We start from the raw sequence: 22,615 nt of genomic DNA on the forward strand, positions 1-22,615 counted from the left end.
CTTGCATGCAAAAGCACCACTGCCATCCTGCCGCCAGGGAGCGCGCGGCGGAAGGGCAGCGCGGGGGGCGACCCAGGGTGGGATAGGTTTTCCTTTTTTGCTGGCGGAGGGCCAGAAAGTGCCATTGAGTGAGGGGCGCCTCCTCCGGGAGGGGGCGGGAAGGTGTGCGGAGGGAACTGCCCGTGTGCTGCTGAAGCAAAGCTGCCTGTTTCTGTCGTTGCAGACCGTTGCAATCCCGATGCCCTTTGCGGATGAAAGATGTATCATGGAATGAACCCAAGCAGCGGGGATCCATTCCTAGAGAAGAGGCGGTGGCAGGAGCAGCAGCCACCGCCGCCGCCCCCACCACCTCCACCACCCCCGCTGCTTCAGCACTCGCAGTCCAGACTCTCCCTGGTGGTCCTGTGGTTCCAGCTGGCTCTGTGCTTTGGCCCCGCGCAGATCACAGGCGGTGAGTGAGCGGCGAACTCATGTGACAGGCAGAACCGGGACCCCGGTATGGGCCCCCCCAATATTTTTTATAAGTCGGCACCCCTGGTGGTGTGAGGAGCAAAACATGCCCAGGAAAAACTGTGCCTAGGGCAATGGCTACCCTTGTGATTTCACCTAAACCCTCTTTTCTCACATGCTGCTTTGTGAAGAGGAAAGTGCATTCAAGAGCAGAGTTTGAGACACAAAGGGTATTGTGAGCTCGGCCATGACTCTCGGATTCCAAGAACGCAGCACTAGACTTCAGATCACAGGCCTGTAAGGGAGGCAAAATTTAAAACAAAACTTGACGTAGGGAATTTCTTTCCTGGCTCTTCTGCAAATACTTCTTCATTCACACAGAGAGCTGCATGTACAATTCTGAGTTCAGAATAGGTATATGTGGCATCTCTCACTCTCTCTGGGAAGAGGGGTATTTCCCTCCTTTTCATTTTCTCCTCATAGCATAGGGATATTATCTACTGATGCCACAGATGTACCAAAGGGTTCTGTCCTGGGCCTGTTGTTGTCATACCAGGCCAATCTCATTTATTTTCTTTTTTATGGCATTACAAATATGGTGGATCAGGAGAATGCTGTGGTCATAGTCTATTTTGAGTTCATGCAGGCTTTTGGCAAAGTACCCCATTATATTTTCATGAGGTAAAATGTGTGCTGAACATGTGCAGAGGAGGGCAGCCAGGAAGATGATGGGTGGGAAACCAAGCCTTATGAGCAACAGCTGAGGGAGCTGGGTATGTTTAGCCTGGAAAAAGGAGACTGAGAGGAGATATGATACCCATCTTCAAATATCTCAAGGGCTGTCATAAAGAAGATGCAGCAAGCTTTTCTCCTGCTACAGAGAGTAGGACCCAAACCAATGGATTCAAGTTACAAGAAAGGATGGAGGTGGAGTTTCTGGGCATCTCTACACTTTCCTCTGTAAAATTGGTGGTTTTTTGTGTCCACAAGAATTCCTTAGTTTTCCAATTGTGCCCTTGGGCTCACAAAAGTGGGGACCACAACTCGGGGGGGGGGGCGGGGAACCACCTAATTTTTTTTAATGTGCAAAGCAAGTTCAACAAATAAATACAATAAAATTATATCATGAAGTCAGCAGCAAAATCATTACCCATATTCCGGGGTAACAGAAAATAGTGACAACAGAGTACTTTGCTATTTCTTCTTTATTAACTGCTGTTTGTCATTCAGATCAGGCCTTAATATGATAATGTAGCATTTCGGGAAAAAGATGGAACCCAGTAAACCAGCACTGGAGACCAAGATGGAGAAGATCTCCACAGCCACCATGTGTTTTCCCTTGGAGCTCAGGTAGACTGGAACAAAGGAGATCCAAACACTACAAAACAACAACATGCTGAAGGTGATGAATTTGGCCTCATTGAAGCTGTCAGGCAGTTTCCTGGCTAAAAATGCTACAACAAAACTGACAATGGCCAGGAGGCCCATGTAGCCCAGGACACAGTAAAACATGGCAGCTGACCCTTCATTACATTCCAGAATGATTTCTCCCATCACAGAGTGCTTGTCAAAATGGGGGAATGGGGGAGAGGTTCCCAGCCACACAGTGCAAATACCAGCTTGGATAATAGTACAAGTGAAGACAATGGCGCTTGCCAGTCTTTTCCCCACCCATTTCCTCATTCTGGATCCTGGTTTGGTGGCCATGAATGCCAGAACAACGGTAATGGTTTTGGCCAACACACAAGAAACAGTCACTGTGAAAACCACACCAAAAGCCATTTGTCGGACAAGGCAGGTCACTCTGTCTGGTCGGCTGAGGAAGATGAGGGGACAGAGAAAACAGAGAAGGAGAGACAGGAGGAGAACGTAGGTGAGGTCCCGATTATTGGCCCTGACAATCGGTGTGTCCTGATGCTTCATAAAGATGGCGAGGGACAATATGGTGAGCAAAGAGGAGAATACGGAGCCAAAAGCTAAGCTCATCCCAAGCGGTTCTTCCAAAGTCAAGAAGCTGATGGACTTTGGAATGCATTGTGTTTGGTTCCTGTTTGGATAGTGATCTTCTGAGCATCCGACACAGTCATTCATGTCTGAAAAGAAGAAAGGATTCCCTATAAGGGTGCAACTTGAGAGTAGGTATGCATCCTCCTGGCAGTATGGGACTTACCAGTTGGATGTGCAAGAGACAATCCTTTTCAGACACAGGAGTGACTAGCATGGGGAGAAAGGGCTGTGGACCCCCCTCCCCCAGACAATGATCTCTCAGTCGCTTGCCTGGACAGTAAGGTGGTGGGTCTGGAGAGCAGGAGGCCTGTGCTTTACAGGTGCACCGGTGCAACTCATCTCCATCACCACCCAGGTAATCCAGTGATAGAAAACCTCTGGCCCATGGGGCCATTTTAGCAAGTTATACCTACCGGCCCTGTATCTGATGTCATCTCTGAAGTTAGGTGAAGGACAGGTAACAGTGTGCTTTGTAAACCCCAACCATAATCTGATCATTTGGGCTTGCAAAGCACCTCTTTGAAAATGCTGGGCCTCGTTGCTGGGCCATCACCTGGTTGCAATGAAGAGCTCCAAGTCTGTGAACTTCAATGACCATAGATATCAGAACTACATCAATAGCAGCAACTATGACACCTTTCACACTGCCACAGACCCTTCACAGGAAATCTAATATGGCACATATCTGAAAGCTACCTGATGTCTCCTACCTTTCTGGTATGAAATCTTGCCTTCTGAACACGGAGCACAGTCATAGCAGCAAAATTTCTCCCCTTCCTTCTTTTTTCTCCTAGTACCAGAAGGGCAATTTTTGTTGCATTGAGAGAGGGGTGGCACCTGTGAATTATAATTAACCATTAGGAAATGTTTAGCACAGGTTGAAGAATGGACCTTTGGAGAACCTGAACTCCATTTTCTGGGCTGCAAGGGATCAAGTGGATGGGAGAAATGGCCTGCTGAATATTAAGAGAATTTTGAAAACAATGAGCTGTCAACAGTCATTAATGGCATCTAATGAGACAGAAGATGTTTTTGTGACTTTGAAAAGGAAGTTATGGCCATTTCAATGTGTGTGGTTTTTTTAAAAAAAAATCAAAGGGAGGGAGGGAGTTCACCTGAACAGTAATACTATTATTTGGAAAAATACGTTTCTTATAAAATTCAAAAGGTTTCAAAGTAGAGTTGAAAGGATGTTTTGACATCCTAAGTGATTTAAATAAGCAGCTACTGTATACACTTTCAGGTTCCTTCAGTTTTTCCAGCTGAATAACACAAATGTTGGGGACTGAGAACCCCAGACTAAATACACTGGGCTAACAGAAGTTAGGGTAAGGGGACCCCTGACTGTTATGTCCAGTCATGGATGACTCTGGGGTAGCGGTGCTCATCTTGCTTTATTGGCCGAGGGAGCCGGCGTACAGCTTCCGGGTCATGTGGCCAGCATAACTAAGCCGCTTCTGGTGAACCAGAGCAGCACATGGAAACGCTGTTTAACTTCCCGCTGGAGCAGTACCTACTTCTCTACTTGCACTTTGAAATGCTTTTGAACTGCTAGGTTGGCAGGAGCAGGGACCGAGCAACCGGAGCTCACCCTGTCACTGGGATTCAAACTGCCAACCTTCTGATCGGCAAGTCCTAGGCTCTGTGGTTTAGACCACAGTGCCACGCACATTCCACAACTTAAGCAGCCTCAAAAACAAGGATAGTGCTGGACTCTGCCAGACTTCTGCTGGTATATCTTGAGAATTACTGACCTCCAAACCAGGCATTCTCTGCAGAAGTCTGCCTCGTCTGTCTCCAGGCTCACCTCCCTTTTCTTTCTCCCCAAAGAAGTTGGTTGGAGGTTAGGCTTAGGTCACACTCTGCTGGCCTAGAAATCTATAAAGAATGTGCTAGACAGGGAAGTGGAAGACCAGGGTTCAAATGAAACTCATTGGGTGACCTTGGGCCACTCACTGCTTCTCCCAGTCTACACTGCCTTACAGGGTTGTTGTTAGGATAAAACAGGAAGTAAGCACACAGCCTGGAGCTCCTTAGAGGAAAGGTGGACTAAAAATGCAATAAACAAGTATATAATAATGAACTATGTCCTGGCCTCCTTCAGGGCACCAGAGCCCCACAACATTCATAGAGGTTTTCATAAACAACAAGTGGGGGAAAATACAGGATCCATGTCTCAGGTAGGCTTCCAAGACGCAAGCATCTCCTTTAGGACACACTGGAGTTGCAATTTCCTGAAATCATGCCCCACCTGGTGAAAACTCCTGTGCCACACCATTTTGTCTTCATTGATGGAAAACTCTTTTCCTGGGGGAGCATCCAAATTCATCCATCCAACCTTCATTCTGATGAAGGAGTTATTTGGGAAAGTGACCAAGTTGGTAATATCAAATCCAGCTTCTAATTCCCTGTTCTCACTAAAAGACACTTCTTCTCCCGCACTGTTGTTAAATGAGACACTCCTAAGAAATGGGTGGAGCTGCATTGAGATGGCAGGAAAAGGACAATTGTTTAAAACTCAACCTTATCTTATGTTCGGCATCGCCTTTTAATGTGTCAATGCCTCTTCCAAGGCAGTAGACAAGATTTCATATAATCACAAAATAATAACAATAGCAATAATAACAGTAAATGTAGATCTCTCTTTCCTCTGTAGATTCCTCCGTATAGGACTAAGGCACACTGTATATGTATTTCAAAGCTTAAACAGGACTTCCCCTGCCAGATTTAAAGCTATATTATGAAGCTTTGTGTCTTTGCTGGGTGAAAGAATGGATAAAGTTAGAAAACACAGAATTGTTGGACTTTGAAGGTTATGATAATAGATTCGGTTGGCACGCGTATTTATGGTGTGAAAAGAATAGAGTGCATAAAGGTTTTGAAAACCACATCTTTAGAGGATCGTTGATTGAAGTCTGGAATAGGTATAAAAATTTATTAGAGTTTAAAACTCCATATTGGCTATCACCATTGGAGATAATGAGTGTGAAAAAGATCAATATGACAGGGAGATGGATTACTTATGAGAATTTGATAATTAAAGAAGGTAATAAATGGAAACTGAGACCATATGAAGAAGTTAAAGAAAATGTGAGTGACTGGTTGCACTATTTTCAGTTAAATGCAATGTTCAAAAAAGAGTTGTCAGAAAGAGGTTTTCAGGAAAAGAAATCTAGGTTTCATCAAGAAATCTTGAATAGTGATGTTAAATTTTTATCAAAAATGTATAAATTATTACTTGAGTGGCATACAAAGGATGAGGAAGTAAAATCAATTATGATTCAGTGGGCCAAAGATTTTGGCTATAATATACAATTTGATGAGTGGGTAAAATTGTGGAAAGAAGGAATGAAATTCAGTGCATGCACTACAATAAAAGAAAATGTTATGAAAATGATGTATAGATGGTATGTAACACCAGTGAAACTTGGTAAGATGTATAAAGTCAGTAATAAATGTTGGAAATGTCAGGAAAAAGAAGGAACATTTTATCACATGTGGTGGGAGTGTAAGAAAGTGAAAGGCTTCTGGGAAATGATTTATAATGAGATGAAGAAAATGTTGAAATATACTTTTGTTAAGAAACCAGAAGCATTTTTATTAGGAATATTAGGGAATGAAATTAAAAAGAATGATGTGACATTATTTAGGTATGCAGTGACAGCAGCTAGAATTTTGATGGCCCAGAAATGGAAACAGGAAGAAATGCCGACGAGGGGAGAATGGAGAATGAAACTGATGGAATATGCAGAAATGGACAAATTAACGGGGGAAATTCGGAACCAGCGTGATCAGAGATTCACCGAGGACTGGAATAAATTCACAGAGTATACCAAAAATGTATGTGAGGAGCAAATAACGCTTTTTGGCTTTCAAGAAGCTCTGTGAAAACGATGGATAGAAATGTTGCTTAAAAGATATGATAAGATTAAGATTGTTCATAGAATCATAGAATCATAGAGTTGGAAGAGACCACAAGGGCCATCGAGTCCAACCCCCTGCCAAGCAGGAAACATAATTAAAACTATTGTTGAACATAATTGAAACTATTGTTGAACATAATTGAAACTATTGTTAAAGTGCAATATAAATTTAAGAAATGTGAGTAATTGTGATTATATGGAAAATTGTCAGATAGGCTGAGGGAAGTCTAAAAGATGTATATGTTAGAAGTGGATGTTAAATATGGATGGAATGTATATTGGAAACTGAATAAAAATTAATTGTAAGAAAACAAAACAAAGCTTAAACAGGACTTCCAAAATCATCATGCAAACATCCATGAAGTTCAATGCAGAAAGGGTAAAAATGAAAGAACAGGAAAATGGGGGGGGGAGGTTAGACTGAGGGAGGAACAGGCAAAACAGGCGTTCCTATTAAGACTCTAGTTGAGATAGAAATTGCCATTGACAATATCACACCTAGCTATTTTGAAGAGCTGAAGCGCAGGTGAGCGGGTTGTATCCGATTTTCTCAGAAATGATAAATATTACTATAAAAAGGTGCTTTGTCGTCCAAAATGAACGTCACTGTGTATTTCTGATGATACCATTGTAAATATGTTGCCAAAAAAAAATTGGCAAGATTAAAGTGGCAGCATTCATGGTAATTGCAACTCAATAGAACACAGCCCAAAAATCTGATGCTGGACACTTTGTACCACTCACTCTGGAATATAGCTATAACAAAGATAATCACAAATAATTTGAGATTTCGACAAGGACTAGACACATTTTATATGATTTGGCATATACAGCAGAACCAGTATTTCAAAACAACCCCCCACAAATCTGGCAAATCTGGAACTATGCTTGGCGATCTGATAAAATTGGATTTAATTTGGACTTTAAAGTCTTTATTTAACTCACGTGCAACTACACATCCTACCTGCCTATTTTACAGTTTGGTTATTCTTCTTTCAATTTTTGTCTGTTGTTAAAATTGTTGTCTTTGCTTTATCAACAATATAAAATGAAATAATATAATAAAAAAAGAGCCATTACCTGCCAAGGCTGCAATTTCTGAAGCTGCGGTCTCCATCTTCTCACAATTCCTCTGTCTTTTGCCCTGGATCCGTACATGGCATCATGTAGAGCATGTGCCACAACATAGACGGCATTGTAGATGCTGTAGGTGTGGCCAGTCATGCTTATCTCAAAGCCAGACGAGGGGAGGCTGTCCAGTTTCTCCTGTCCAGTGCAGGGTTCACTGAACTCAGTACTGGATTTGGAAAAGAAACAATAGAATGTCTGCAGCCAGAACTGCTGAAGAAAACCATCTTCACCTGCCATGAAAGGATTGAGGGAGCGAAGTAGGGTCTTGAATCCTTGCACCTCCTTGGAGTGCACTGTGAAGCATATGGAGCCATGAAATGGTTGCATATCCTGGCTTGTTCGAAAGGCCACTGCTGAGAAATCCAGTTGAGCAGTCATAATCCATACCTTCTCCATAGATGTCACGTTTTCCGCTTCCCCTGCCGCGAGCAATAGCTGCAAAGAAAGCATGGACTTGCCTTCTCCATAGACAACGACAGCATTGGCTTTGCTTTCCGCAATAGCAAGATAGGCTTGGAGCCACTGGGAGATCCTGTCATAATACTCTTCAAAATATGTGCCTTTTGAAGTTCTCTCTGAAAAGGCCAAGCAAATGCCTTTCTGGAAAAGCTGAGTTTGCAGGATTTCCATAAATTTTTCTCCACTCTTACTATCCACAGCGAGCAACCCAACCCACGTCCATCCAAACTGCAGAAGTAACTTGACAATCCCAGTGTACTGATGAGCTTCATTGGGCACCATCCGGTAGAAGGAAGTGGATTGACTTGGACCAGCATCCTCTGGGGCAAAGGAGCCATAAGTGAGCTAGAAGGAAACGGATACTTAATTCCCATTAATGCAGTAGAAACATTGATTATGTGTGGATAGCAGTGATGAAACCATTGTGCTTTGGACCCACTGCCTTAGTAAGCCCGTTAGGGAATGGGCAGATGAGGAGGAGTGGTGGAGAGCAGCACCCCAAGAACCTTCCAGGGAGAAGGAAGGGGGGAGAGTATGGTGTGGTGGTTTGAGATGGGTCACACCCGAGAAGGAAAAAGGACTAGGGAAACAATAGGTGAAGAAGAACAGGAGCAAGGTAGCAGTAAACAGAGACAGGAGTCAGATACGTTAGAAACAGTACAGCAGCCAAGTGACATGCTGTCACTGAAGAGTTTGCCAGAGCCCCCTCCTTGCCAAAGGGCCAGATGTGTTCTGTGTGTCTCAGAGCAGAACCCAAAAGAGAATTGTTCTTAGCAGCCACCATAGGCAGCAGGAGGGGTCTGATTTCTAGGAAGCAATGGCTGGTTTGGTGGCAGCTCAAGAGTGAGTGTACTTTCATGTCTTCCTGTGAATTAAAGTAAAAGAATATAAAAGCTCTCTCTGTGTCTCTGATTTCACTAGGTAGATAACCAGTGAGCTGTTGACGGCAACAGTGACAGCCCCAAACTCTCCAGGTCAAATTAATTAAAGTAATGTGGAAGCGACTATTGAGCAGCCTCCGCAAATCATCCTGGTTGGAGTCTACCTAAGGCCGGCAGACCAAGCTGTTCGCATACATAGACTAGGTGTGTTCAACTATCTGCAAAATGCTCCATTCATACCCTCTGAAGAACGTGCACACGTTGGGAAATGGATGAAGGTGGATGAAAGCTTTTATTGAATACAATCTGAAATTGTCAAGAGGGCTATGATGGAATGCAAAACTTTTCTCGACAGGACAGAGGAAAGAAGAATGAGGGGAAGTCACCATGTTTGACTCTTACCTGGGGAATCTTGTAGACACCTAAGATGGCTGCCATGTGGAGGGAAATCTCAAAGTCAAGTCCCCCAATGACTGCCCTCAGATTTTTCTGTTTGTCACACTGGTAGTTGGGTACGAATCTGTAGTGTGTAGAGAGCAGCTCCAAAGTGGCCCAGTAGGTCATCCTTTCACTGAAGTAACTATCAAAGATGTGGAATCCTAATGTGACATTAGGTAATAGATTGGAATTCTTGTTGATTTCCTTGACTGCAAACACCAAGGCCAGAATTTGCTGATAGTATTTTGGTACAACACTGCAATGAGAGTTGGACATCAAAGTGTTTTGCTGTGTACCATTTTTTGTGAATTTGTTTAAGGAAACTTAGGTTCCCTGCCTTTCTGTGCTAGGGAGCAACAAGGCAGCTTACAGGCAGATTTAATTAAACCAATAAAGAATTTGGTTTAAACACACACACACCAAAAACCGAATCACACCTTTGACTCAAGTGAAGCTTGAGTTACACTAAGATGGCTAGATCCTAGTAAGCCAGGTGTCCTTCAGCTTATATTTGTGAAGTTTGTACTTCCTGCCTAAGTGCAGAACCTTACATTTGTCCCTATTGAAATTCATTTTGTTAACCCAGTTCTCCAATCAGTTAAAAAAACCTTGAATTCTGAGGCAATGGAGCAATTTGTCGGACCTTACATTCTTGGCAGAGTTTGAGTTCCAACAGATATTGGGGAAGTTGAGGTCCCCTATGACCACTGTATCTCTTCTTTTGGAATGTTTCATAATCTACTCTAGGAAGGCATCATCCAAGTCTTCAGTCTGGCTTGGAGGTCACTGTTATTTCTCCCTCCTACGATTTTAACCATATACTTTCAATCTGTTTTCCATGCTGCAGGTCATGGATTTATTCACAAGTGTACACATCCTTTACATATAATGCTCCTCCTCCCTTCCTGTTTGGTCTACACCTTTAAAACAGATTACCCCTCAGGTCCTACATTTCAGTCATGAGTCCCATCCCACCAGGGTTCAGTAATGCCTACTAACCTACTAGGTCATATTTGCCATCCTGTATTAAAAGCTCCCATTCATCTTGCTTGTTTCCCATACTCTGTGCCTTTGTGTAGAGAAAACTGAAACTAGGAGTCATTCTCTCCAGCTGCTTCCTTCTTGTAGTTTGTTGCCCTTTTGCAGGTTTCTGGAGCCCGACCTCAGTTTCCCATGCATCAATTGCCCCCGATATCAGGCAACCTTATGTTGCCTGTAATGTTTTGACAATTACTCTGTGTACTTTTTCTTTGAAGATTCTGTAAAACCCAATGGTAGAGCATTTGCTTAGGTGGGGCTGGGGCAGACCCCTGTCTGAAATCCTGGAGAGCCACTGCTACTCTGTGTAGACAGACCTGAGCTAGGTAGACCAATGGTTCCTACTGGCCAGTCACCCATTTCCTGTTGACATCAGAATGCTGGGCTCTCTAGATTATGACACCCATGTGACTGGTCGTGGCCATGGCTCCTCCTCTCCATTAAGCACTGCTCTGGAAAATGGGGTGGGGGAGCTTTGGGGTGAGAGAGAAACACACCACCCAGAACATAATGTGGTATCTCACTGAAAGACTGCTCTTTCTTTGCTTCAAAGCTGGATCCTAGATAATCCACCTCATTCCTACAAATGTGACTAGAAATTTATTGTCTGTCTTGATCATTTTAGATGTTAAAATTCAGGTGGTGGGGAGGGTTAAGTCTAAGACTGATCCTATGTTCTGGGCATATTTTGCACCCCTACCTATAAGTAATAAATCCCCATAGCGAAAATAAATACGATGTATTTATGAGCCCACATGGCAACTTAGGAATTAATATCACATGGGAATTGAAAATTTGCAATACTTACAATGGATTAAGAATCTGATGGATGGATGGCCATTGTATGAAGGTTTCATAGTCAACAGAGGACACGATGTGAGAAGCAAGTGCACCAATGATAAGGTCACCTGGCTGATAGTACTTGTGAGGGATGTGGAGGTGACTGATGCTCCGATTGACATTTGACAGATTCACCATTTGAGGCAGCGAGAAGATTAACAGCATCAACACTGCCATACTAGGAACAATACATTGCCCTAGACAGAGATTTCCCTGTTTACAGCTAATCAGCATTGGCATTAGAAACAGCCTCAGTACATTAGCTTGCCTTAAATGGCACTCTCTGAATGCACCAGCTAAATTCCCAAGACCTAGGATCCAACTCCAGGGGAAAGCTCACTAAACGAGTCGGCAGCACCTTAGCATTTGCTGGGGATGGCAGAGAGGGTTTTAATTCTTTTTAGACTGGATTCTGGAAGTCTATGGAGGTCTAATCAGAAGCAGATTATTACCATGTAATTGATAATAACAGGAGAGAGAATAATGATCCCTTTACCTCAGCTGGTCCATTGGAAGTAACAGAGACAATGATCCACACAGAATAATCCCTCAGCAGCCTCCTTCAAGTGTTTTCAAGGCATTGTAATGAGGGGGGAGCAGGAATAAGCCTGTTGCCCCTTCCCCTCCATTGCATCCCTGCTGCCAGTTTCATCACCTACTGTGCTCCCAGAAGAGAGCCTCTGCAGCTTTCTCTACTCACTGTACTTTCTTACATAATCCAGAACCCTAAAAGTTGTCAATCACTCAAGAGAATCTACACAGGTAGAGAAAGCTCCTTGCTGGGAATCAACAAGGACCTCTGACCTGCAGCAGTTAGGCCAACCAAGCCTCTCCATTGGGCTCATGGTCCAAACCACATTCACATGTCCATCAGCTGATGTTATTTAAGGCCCGGCATGGGGCAGGTAAACCCATGGGGCCAAGATGAATTCTAGCCACTGGTAGAATTTGGCTGGAAAGGAACAATTGTGAGCAGACTGAGTGACTTCAACGCATGGCTGTGATGATGGACTTGCCTGTCTGCAGGCCTTTTTAGGGCCCCTATATATATTCACCTAAATAAACAAAAAATTGTAGAAATGAAAGGTGCCCCCAAAGGTCATCAAGCTCCACCCCCTGGAATGCAGGGATCACAACTAAAGCATCCGTGACGGGTTGGGTGGGTGACATGAGGAGGACGCAGCAGGAAGGGCACATGCCCATTACATCCTCCTGACGCCCTGCCAGCCCCATGCTGCTTTGAGAGGCTGGGATGTGGGATCGGACTTGCAAAGCAGAACAGGGCTGGTATGGGTGGTGTGAGGAGCAAAACATGCCCTGGAAAAAACAGTGCCCAGGGCAAAGACTGCTCTTGTGATTTCACCTAAACCCTCTTTTCTCACATGCTGCTTTGTGAAGAGGAAAGTGCATTCAAGAGCAGAGTTTGAGACACAAAGGGGATTGCGAGCTCCGCCATGACTCTCGGATTCCAAGGAAGCAGCCCTAGACTTCAGACCACAGGCATGTAAGGCAGGCAAAATTTAAAACAAAACTTGAGGTAGGGAATTTATCTCCTGGCTCTTCTTCAAATACTTCTTCATACACACAGAGAGCTGCATGTCCAAATATTCTGAACACATGGTGGATCAAAACAAAATGTTGATCTCAATTCCTTTGATTTTTTATCACACGTACACCATATGACTAGATATATTATAAGAATAAGATATGGTAAAATAAGGTAAAATAAAAAGGGTATGTATGTGTAGTTTCTTATTGACAGCATTTACATGTAGCTCATACAATGTGTTTATGCTGTCATAGTGACCTGGCCTCATGGCTGAGGAAAAGGATTTGGAAATAAAACAAACATTTGTGAACGTTCCTTCGAAATAAATCTCCTCTTGCTAAATGTTGGGTAATACAAATATATCGTGAGTAAATATTGTGTATACAATGTATACTAGAATATTTTATTAAAACTGCAATCCCATATACATGTAGTGAACTGCAGTAACTTCCATGGATATTATTGCCAATTAATTGTAAAACTGTAGCCTGAGATCGTTTGTGAAAGGACAACAATGTTCCGGTATGATTTGTGAAGTATCAACCATGACACAACAAACATGGGGAACCATGAAGAAGAAGAAAATGGGTTGCTTGGTTGGTTGCTTTTAAATGCCCCGCCTCTAAAAAAAATCTAATTCAGTTTCTCATTAATTGCTCTCTGATGTTTAGGTCAGGCCTCAGCATAACAATGTAGCATTTGGGAGCAAAAATGGAACCCATTAAGCCAGCACTGGAGGCCAAAATGGAGAAGATCTCCACAGCCACCATGTGTTTTCCCTTGGAACAAAGGAGATCCAAACACTACAAAATAAAAACATGCTGAAGGTGATAAATTTGGCTTCATTAAAGCTGTCAGGCAGTTTCCTGGCTAAAAATGCTACAGCAAAGCTGACAATGGCCAGAAACCCCATGTAGCCCAGGACACAGTAAAACAAGGCAGCTAACCCTTCATTACATTCCAGAATGATTTCTCCCGTCACATAATGCTTGTCAAAATGAGGAAATGGGGGAGAGGTTCCCAGCCACACACTGCAAATACCAGCTTGGATAATAGTACAAGTCAACACAATGGCACTTGCCAGTCTTTTCCCTACCCATTTCCTCATTCTGGAACCTGATTTGGTGGCCACAAAGGCCAAAACAACGGTGACGGTTTTAGCCAACACACAAGAAACTGTCACAGTGAAAACGACACCAAAAGTCATTTGTCGGAGCAGGCAGCTCACTCGTTCTGGTTGGCTGAGGAAGATGAAGGGGCAGAGAAAGCAAAGGAGGAGGGGCGTGAGGAGAATGTAGGTCAGATCTCGATTGTTGGCCCTGACAAGGGGTGTGTCTTGATGCTTAGCAAAGATTACTAGGACCAAAAGTGTGAGCAGAAAGAAAAGGAGAGAGAGAAATGCTATGGACATCCCAAGTGGTTCTCCAAAAGTCAGGAAGCTGATTGTCTTTGGAATGCATTGTGTTTGGTCCTTGTTTGGATAGTGATCTTCTGAGCATCCAATACAGTCATTCATGTCTGAGGTAAAAAAGAAAAGATTAGATGCAGACTCATCATGTCTTAAAGAGCAACTACAAATTCCTCCAATATGGACCTCTTAGGATGAAATTGGAAATATCTTAGCTATTTCCCAACAAACCAGATACAGTGTAATGTGTTTGAACCCCAAGCCAACTAGCATGTGTAGCTACTGGAGCCTCTTACCATCTTCATCTGGTATGTCAACTGTGGACATATTTGGATCGGGATGGCCTGGCCACTGTAGTGTGTGAGGGGGGGAGGGGGGAGAGTTGTGTCTCTTACCCTTCTGGGAAGCAATCCTTCCTTCGGGACATGGAGCACAATCATAGCAGCAGAATTTCTCCCCCTCCTTCTTTTTCTTTCTGGATCCAGGAGGGCAACTTGGGCTACACACAGAATGGGGTGGAACCTTTCCATTGGAATAAGCATGGGAACAGTTTAGCACATATAGCAGTATAGGATCTTTGCCTCCCATTATCTCAGCTACAATTAGGAACGCATGTCATTCCAAGCATTCTCAGTATTGTATGCGCAGTGGGATTTTAGTATTGACTAAGAGGTAGGAATGACCTCCTTAGAACCAAGTAAGGGAGAAAAATACCACTATCCACAATTGGGGGGTGGGGAGGTGCTTAAAATGGCTTTCTTTTGAGCCTCCTTCAGGCACTACAGAAAATGCACAGGGGCTCAAATTGAGGAGTGGGTGAATATTCACCAGCCCTGCACTCAATGTCCAGAGACCTCCTTGGTGTACTTGTTCCCCCTCTGATCTTCCTGTGCTGAGTAGGGGGGTGTAAGGAGCAGTCTAACACACATATCTGAACATGCTTAGAAGCCTCTCTGGGATTTGGAACATTGTGTTATTATCACATTTCCCAACTGAAAAGAGGCTTCAGCTGACTCCTTTTAGAAGCTTCCTTCATATCTTCCTGCCAAAGACAATGAGGAATCAGGGGTGTAGTATGAAGACCTATAAAACATACTGGGTAACAGGTCCTAAAAAAATAAAAAAGCAAAATAAGGATTCCATGTTCCACATGTGCTTCAAGATATGTACCACACTTTGATAGGAACACACTAGACTCATGATCTGCAATGCAATAATATTTTGTTTACCCACATCTCATGGACATTGCTGTCATTCCTCACCTGGAGAAAACTTTTATGCCACACCATTTTGTCCTCATGAATGGAAAATTGCTTTCCTGGGGGAGCCTCCAAATCTATCCTCCCAACCTTGATTCTCACATAGGAGTTATTTGGGGAAATGACCAAGTTCGTAATATCAAATCCTGTTTCTAATTCCCTGTTTTCACCAAAAGATACTTTTTCTCCAGCACTGTTGTTAAATGATACACTCCTAAGAAAGGGGTAAAGCTGCATTGAAAGGGAAACAAAGGAGCAATGAATTAAAGCCCTAATGTCACTTCTTACTGAACTCAGTTTGGGGCAGATCGTCTGCCTGTAAATGACAGGGATTTTAAAGCTCAGACTAGAGCTTTAAATCTTTTGAAGGGTGGTTTATACACCTTTTAAATAAGCTAAAGCACATAGTTCTCTGCTGAACAAGAAACAATTACAAGGGCTAAAGCCACAGGGTGGAAGCTTTTGATTACAGATGCAGTAGCCCCAAAAAGTCTCAATAACATCTTGCCATTCCACTCTGGACCGTCTTGCACAACAAATTCATCATCAAAGGCACTGAATTCATTGTTGCCCACTTCACTACAAGAAACACTGGTGGCTACAACTCTCCCCTTCCTCCCCTCTCCCTGGTCAGAAGAACCACAGAGCAATTGGAGAAGCCACCAGAATTGCTGGCTTGGTAGGACTTTTCCAACTAACCAATAAGTGTCTTAAAGGCCCCCGATAGCAGCGTAAGGGGATGAGAGCTTGTAAAAGGGAAAGAGCAATGGAGGACCTTATTCCCCCAGCCCCTAAACTGTGAGATGAAAGCATCCAAAATGCTAAGGAAAGGCTTAATGCTCACAAGGGCTAGAGAACTCTGTGATATCCTTTGCGGGAGGCACTTATTTCAGTTGGTACAATTATGGCAGTTATGAACAGTCTTAACAGAGCAGCAGTTATGTTCTGTTATGCTGCTTCCTGTCTCAGAGTTAGTCAGTCTGTAGCAGTTTTTGTCTTAGGTTCAAATCTATGTCAGATGTATTGGTAACATAAGGAACACCTGCCTGTTTGGTATATTTAATCTAACCTGTGCAAGTACACTGAGTAAAACGTATTCTCTGTTTAAAATGTGAAAGAGAGTCCATTGCATAGTTTTTATAGGAGGGGAAAGGGAATTACTTAAAGGGTCAAACAACCCAAGCTTTCTTCCACATAACTCTGTAAATAGGAACTAGTGTTTAATTCCTACATAAACGATCAGAGAATGAGGTCTATTTCCTGGCAAATGATAACTTCCCTTTTCAAATCCCTGTCTGCAATGGCTTTGCAGTTCTGGCAGACACCATGGGCAATGAGGAGAGATGGGATCTCGCCCACAACCTCGGCCCTCCAGATGTTTTGAGACTACAGTTCCCATCATCCCTGACCACTGGTCCTGCTAGCTAGGGATCATGGGAGTTCTAGGCCAAAAACAACTGGAGGGCCAAGGTTGAGGAAGCCTGACTTAGACAGTCACTTCCAATATATTGTGTCTTGGAAAAACCATCAAATTTATTTCTCAAATTCTCTATAGGGAAAATGCAAATGAGCCACACTGAGCGTTTATTGCAGAGAAGGAATTAATAATAGAAGAGACTGAAGATGAATGAGAGAAATGCTGTATGGTTATCTATACTAATTTTCAGGGCACTGTTGCACATACCCCTGGACATCATGATCCTAGCCATGTCAAATGTTAACCAGTACCTGCAAAGCTTGCAGCTTCGGAAGCTCCTGCATCTCTCCTTCCATCGCTGCCCTCTGTTTGGACCTGTGCAACAATGTGTTATGTAAAGCATGTGCCATGGCATAGACAGCATTATAGACACTGTAGCTGTGGCCAGTCATGCTCATCTCAAAATCAGATGAAGGGAGATCCTCCAGCTTCTCCTCTCCAGTGCAGGTTCCACTGGGCTTCTCCTCTGTGTTGGAGTTTGGAAATAAACAGTGAAAAACCAGGGTCCAGAACTGCTTGAGAAAGTCATCTCCATTTTCCTCAAAGGGGTTTAGGAGCTGAAGAAAGGCTCTGAATCTTTGCACCACGTTTGAATGAACTGTAAAGGAGATGGAACCTTGGAAGACTTGCATATCCCATCTTGTTGGATAAGTGGTTCCTATGAAATCAAGCTGAGCAGTCAGAATCCACACTTTCCTCATAGGTGTCCCAGCCACATTTTCCCTTTCACATTGTGCTAACATTGGTTGTAAGGCAAGTATGGATGCAGAATTCCCGCAGAAAATAACAGCACTGGCTTTGCCCCTAGCACTGATTTAAGAAGAACGGTGTGCTGGGCTGGTCCCACAGGTTAACCATGAGGTGAGGTCCGAGTCCAGTCCAAAGTCGAGGGCATGCAGTATGGAGGCAGTCCGTCAAAGCTGAAGCTGGGTCCCAGGCAGGGAGTCGGGTGAGGTCAGGAGCTCTGGCAGACAAGCAGGACAGGGTGCAGGCAGGAACTGGCTACCAACAATGTTGCTCCCACAACTTGGGACTGGCTGACTTTTCTCTGCCCCAAGGCATAGGGCGGCCCCAGTCCACAGGTGCCTCACCTCTCCTGGCCCGGAGGCAAGCACTCCTCCTGCGGGAACTTAGGAGAGGCTGGAGGGTTACCGGACCCAGAGGCAACCTCAGCTTCCCCTAACGAAAGCCAGGGTTGATGTTCCATCCCCACCCTGCTTAGGTGGTGAGCCGATTTGGGCTCGCCCGCGGAGGCTGATGGACCCTGATAGATTCCGTCAAGCCTTGCGGGACCTTTCTCCCCCTGGCAACTCATTGACTGAGCTTGTTGAGGGCTGGAATACCCAGCTCCTGGCAGCCATCAATGAGATCGCACCTAAGCACCCTCTGCGACCCCGCAGAAACCAGGCTCCCTGGTTTACTGAGGAGCTCCGGAAAATGAAGCGGGACCTCAGACGGCTAGAGCGAGTGTGGCGGGGTGCCCGTGACGGAGCCTCAAGAACATCTTATAGGGTTTTTATGAAAACCTACGAGATGGCAGTGAAGGCCGCTAAGAAGTCCTACTTCTCGGCCTCCATTGCATCCGCTAGCTCTCGCCCGGCACAATTATTCAGTATAATTCGGTCTTTAACGTCCCTCGAAGGACAGCCAAATTTAAATAACAATTCGACACACAGCTGTGAGGCATTTGCGAGCTTTTTTGCGGAGAAGATCCTGTCACTCCGCCATGACCTCCCTGCCAATTTGGATACAATAAAGGAACTGGAGGCCCCTCGACTGTCCTCGGGTCCAGTATTGGACCACTTTGACCGGATATCCCCAGCCGATGTGGACAGACTCCTCCGAGCTGGAAAGCCCACCACTTGCCCTCTCTACCCGTGCCCGTCTTGGCTGATTAGAGCATGTCCAGACGAGGTGCGGGCCCCCCTGGGGGATATCATCAATTTGTCCCTTGGCACCGGGACATTCCCAGGGGAACTGAAGGAGGCAGTGGTGCGCCCGCTCTTAAAGAAAACATCATTAGATCCCTTAGATCTATCCAATTACCGCCCAGTTTCGAATCTTCCATTCCTGGGTAAGGTGATTGAGAGAGCGGTTGCTGAACAGCTTGGTAGGTTTCTGGATGAAACATCGGCTCTGGATCCATTCCAGTCCGGCTTCCGCGCTGGTCATGGGACCGAGACGGCTCTGGTTGCCCTAACAGATGATCTTCGTAGACAGCTGGATCGAGGCGGGTCGGGGCTGCTGATTCTTCTAGATCTGTCAGCAGCTTTCGACATGGTCGATCACGAACTTCTGGACCACCGCCTCGCCGACGTGGGGATCCAGGGCACAGTCCTTCAATGGCTGCGCTCGTTTCTCTCTGGTCGGGGACAGAGGGTGGCGCTTGGGGGGGAACTGTCATCCCGCCACTCCTTGGTGTGTGGAGTGCCTCAGGGTGCGATTCTCTCCCCGATGCTTTTTAACATCTTTATGCGCCCCCTCGCCCAGCTTGTCCAGAGTTTTGGGCTGGGCTGCCATCAGTATGCTGATGACACCCAACTCTATCTGTTGATGGATGGCCATCCTGACTCGGCCCCAGACACACTGACCAGATGTCTGGAAGCTGTGGCTGGATGGTTACGTGGGAGCCGGTTGAAGTTAAATCCTTCGAAGACAGAGGTCCTCTGGCTGGGACGGGACGATATGGGATTGAGGGGGCAACTCCCATCTCTTGCGGGGGTGCAATTAGTGCCAGCACCGTCCGTTAAGAGTTTGGGTGTAATCTTCGATACCTCCCTCTCCATGGAGGCGCAGATTGCAGCTATAACAAAGGCGGCATTTTTTCATCTCCGCCAAGCTAAGCAGTTGGCCCCTTACCTCTCTCGCCCTGACCTAGCCACTGTGATCCACGCGACGGTCACCTCCAGACTGGATTATTGTAACTCGCTCTACGTGGGGCTGCCCTTGAGACTGACCCAGAAACTCCAGCGGGTGCAGAATGCCGCAGCGAGACTCCTTATGGGGTCTTCGCTGCGGGATCACATTCATCCAGTGCTATACCAGCTGCACTGGCTCCCGGTGGAGTACAGGATCAGGTTTAAGGTGCTGGTTTTAACCTTCAAAGCCCTATACGGCCTAGGACCCTCGTATCTACGGGACCGCCTCTCCTGGTATGCCCCACAGAGAAACTTACGGTCCTCAAATATTTTTTTTTTTATATAATAATTTTTATTACATTTTTCCAAATTACAAAAAGAACAGAAAGAAAAAGCAGAATAGAAGAAAAAAAAGAAAAAGAACAGAAAATCACATCCATTTCAACATCTTATTTCAAATTGCCATTGGACTTCCCCACATCTCCCGCATAATGCATTCTTGATAATAAAGTCATCAGCAAATTATACCCTTATTTCGTGTGTTTCTTTATATTTTCAGTTGCAATTTAAGTTTAGATCTCTTATTCTCCATTTACTCTAAAAATATCATTTTTACCCATTTAAACTTTGATTCTTTCACAAATGTTAGCAATTTCATAGATAATTAAATTTCATTGCTGGGGCTAACGTTCCAAATCATACGCCGTCTTATGTTTCATACAGCTTATAATACTTTTGCAAATAATCTTTAAATTTTTTCCAGTCCTCCTCCATTGCCTCTTCTCCCAGGTCTCGGATTCTTGCAGTCATCTCGGCCAGTTCCATGTAGTTCATCAATTGCGTCTGCCACTCCTCCAGTGTGGGCAAATCTTGGGTCTTCCAATGCTTGGCGATAAGAATTCTTGCTGCAGTTGTAGCATACATAAAAAAAGTTCTATCCTTTTTTAACACCTTCTGGCCGACAATGCCCAGAAGGAAGGCCTCTGGTTTCTTGGGGAAGGTGTACTTAAACACCTTTTTTAACTCGTTATAGATCATTTCCCAAAAGGCCTTCAATCTTGGACAAGTCCACCAGAGGTGAAAGAATGTCCCTTCAGCCTCCTTGCATTTCCAACATTTATTATCAGACAAATGGTATATCTTGGCGAGCTTGACTGGGGTCATGTACCACCTGTATACCATTTTCATAATATTTTCTTTCAAGGCATTACATGCCGTAAACTTCATACCGGTGGTCCATAACCTTACGGTCCTCAAATAAAAACATCTTGAAGGTCCCAGGCCACAGAGAGGTTAGGCTGGCCTCAACTAGAGCCAGGGCTTTTTCGGCTGCGGCTCCAACCTGGTGGAACGCTCTGTCACAAGAGACAAGGGCCCTGCAGGACTTGACATCTTTCCGCAGGGCCTGCAAGACAGAGCTGTTCCACCAGGCCTTTGGTTAGGGCACAGCCTGACTCCCTCCTTTGGCAATCTTTACAATACTTTAGTTTATGGTTGCCATCAATTTTTGATTTTAATTAATTCTTATGATGTTTTTATAATGTTGCACTATTTTAGTGTTGTTAGCCGCCCTGAGCCCGGCTTCGGCTGGGGAGGGCGGGATATAAATAAAATTTATTATTATTATTATTATTATTATTATTATTATTATTATTATTATTACTAACGGGGCTGAGAGTGGAGCACCTGCGGGCAATGGGTCCTCCAACACCTCAGGAGCCAGAGCAGACTCAGCTGGTGCCTGCACCTGAGGACCCAGCACAGGTGAGGACCATTCAGGCTCATGCCCCAGCCCCGGCTCAGCTGGTTCTGGAGGCAGGGAATCCTGTGCAGGCTGCGATTCCTCAGGTTCAGCCTCCGAGTCCGAATCCCAGGCCATCACAAACGGCCTGATATGGTTGTTTACTTGATACTATGGTAGAGGCGGCCCTGGCAGAGGCTATGTTGACATTTCCATTCCACCTTAAGGAACAGACATGGGATTGTTACGTGTCACATGTCTGTTTACGTTCCAGCACAGTATGCTGGGAACTTCCATTGTGTGTATTGCTTTTGCTTTTGCTGTTCTCTCTGAGACAACATGCGAGAGAGAGATGACATGTTTCTTTGTCCTGATTTATGATTAATAAATCTTTAGCTTTAGTATGCTTCCACAAGCTTCACGCCCATTCCGTGTGCACATTTCGATCTGCTGATTGTGTGCCCTGGCTGTGAAGCCCGGCTCACTGATTTATGTCGGAGCAGAGGCGGTGGTCTTCGCACCAGGCCACTGGAAGGAGACGGCCCAGCCGGGGCTAGCCAGCTGGCCTCCCGGCCCTCTGCATGTCGACAGGCTATTCTCTCACTTTCCTCCTCATGGAAGGTGTAAAAGGTGACATCAGAGACAACCTTTTGGTCACAGCAATCCATTTATAGCTCACCAGGCACCAGTAATGTTTTCTTTCAGATGCAAGGTGAACTTATAAAAAAAAAAATATTTTAGCTATTTATATTTTTATATATCTAAATCCTTTAAATATAGAAAACCTCCTAAAGTTACTTACCATTAAATTACGTTTTTAAAACCCAGTGCTATTTTTCTAGAAAAAGAGGTGCTGGAGCCCACCATGAACTTCTCTCTTGTTCTCATAGAATGGCATTGGTGCCCAACTGAGAGGTGCCTGCACTGAGCTATGGCAAACACTGGGTGAACACTGGTTAAAGGTCAAGGGTAAAGGGACCCCTGACCATTAGGTCCAGTCGTGACCTACTCTGGGGTTGCGGCGCTCATCTCGCTTTATTGGCCAAGGGAGCCAGCATACAGCTTCTGGGTCATGTCGCCAGCAGGACTAAGCCGCTTCTGGCGAACCAGAGCAGCGCACGGAAATGCCGAACACTGGTTAGGAAACATAATAATA

The 22,615-nt window shown here is 44.8% G+C and overlaps 3 protein-coding genes across 4 annotated transcripts in view; all 3 read right to left on the reverse strand.

Moving 5' to 3' along the window:
• The window catches only part of LOC309515973 (vomeronasal type-2 receptor 26-like), a 50,836-nt gene that overhangs the window by 25,391 nt on the left and 2,830 nt on the right, over window positions 1–22,615 (reverse strand). The gene's annotated exons all lie outside the window — the stretch shown is intronic.
• LOC309515979 (vomeronasal type-2 receptor 26-like) lies at window positions 1,645–9,858 on the reverse strand (the record flags this gene model as incomplete). Of its 2 annotated transcripts, XM_082194357.1 has the most annotated exons (5): window positions 9,254–9,858; window positions 7,461–8,315; window positions 4,709–4,936; window positions 3,168–3,294; window positions 1,645–2,543 (listed from the first exon to the last, which is right to left on the reverse strand). In XM_082194357.1, exons 1-5 carry the CDS (start codon window positions 9,563–9,565, stop codon window positions 1,645–1,647), a joined length of 2,421 nt encoding a protein of 806 aa, XP_082050483.1. In that variant the 5' UTR covers window positions 9,566–9,858. The 2 variants fall into 2 exon arrangements, with proteins under 2 accessions (XP_082050483.1, XP_082050484.1); XM_082194358.1 differs by lacking the exon at window positions 4,709–4,936.
• On the reverse strand, window positions 12,099–17,645 carry LOC309517537 (vomeronasal type-2 receptor 116-like; the record flags this gene model as incomplete). The annotated part of the gene is made up of 5 exons (XM_082196759.1): window positions 17,112–17,645; window positions 15,387–15,614; window positions 14,520–14,646; window positions 13,600–14,234; window positions 12,099–12,119 (listed from the first exon to the last, which is right to left on the reverse strand). Exons 1-5 carry the CDS (start codon window positions 17,601–17,603, stop codon window positions 12,099–12,101), a joined length of 1,503 nt encoding a protein of 500 aa, XP_082052885.1. The 5' UTR covers window positions 17,604–17,645.

Source organism: Podarcis vaucheri (genome assembly GCF_965113315.1).
Source record: "Podarcis vaucheri genome assembly, chromosome: 13".
Taxonomy (NCBI): domain Eukaryota; kingdom Metazoa; phylum Chordata; class Lepidosauria; order Squamata; family Lacertidae; genus Podarcis; species Podarcis vaucheri.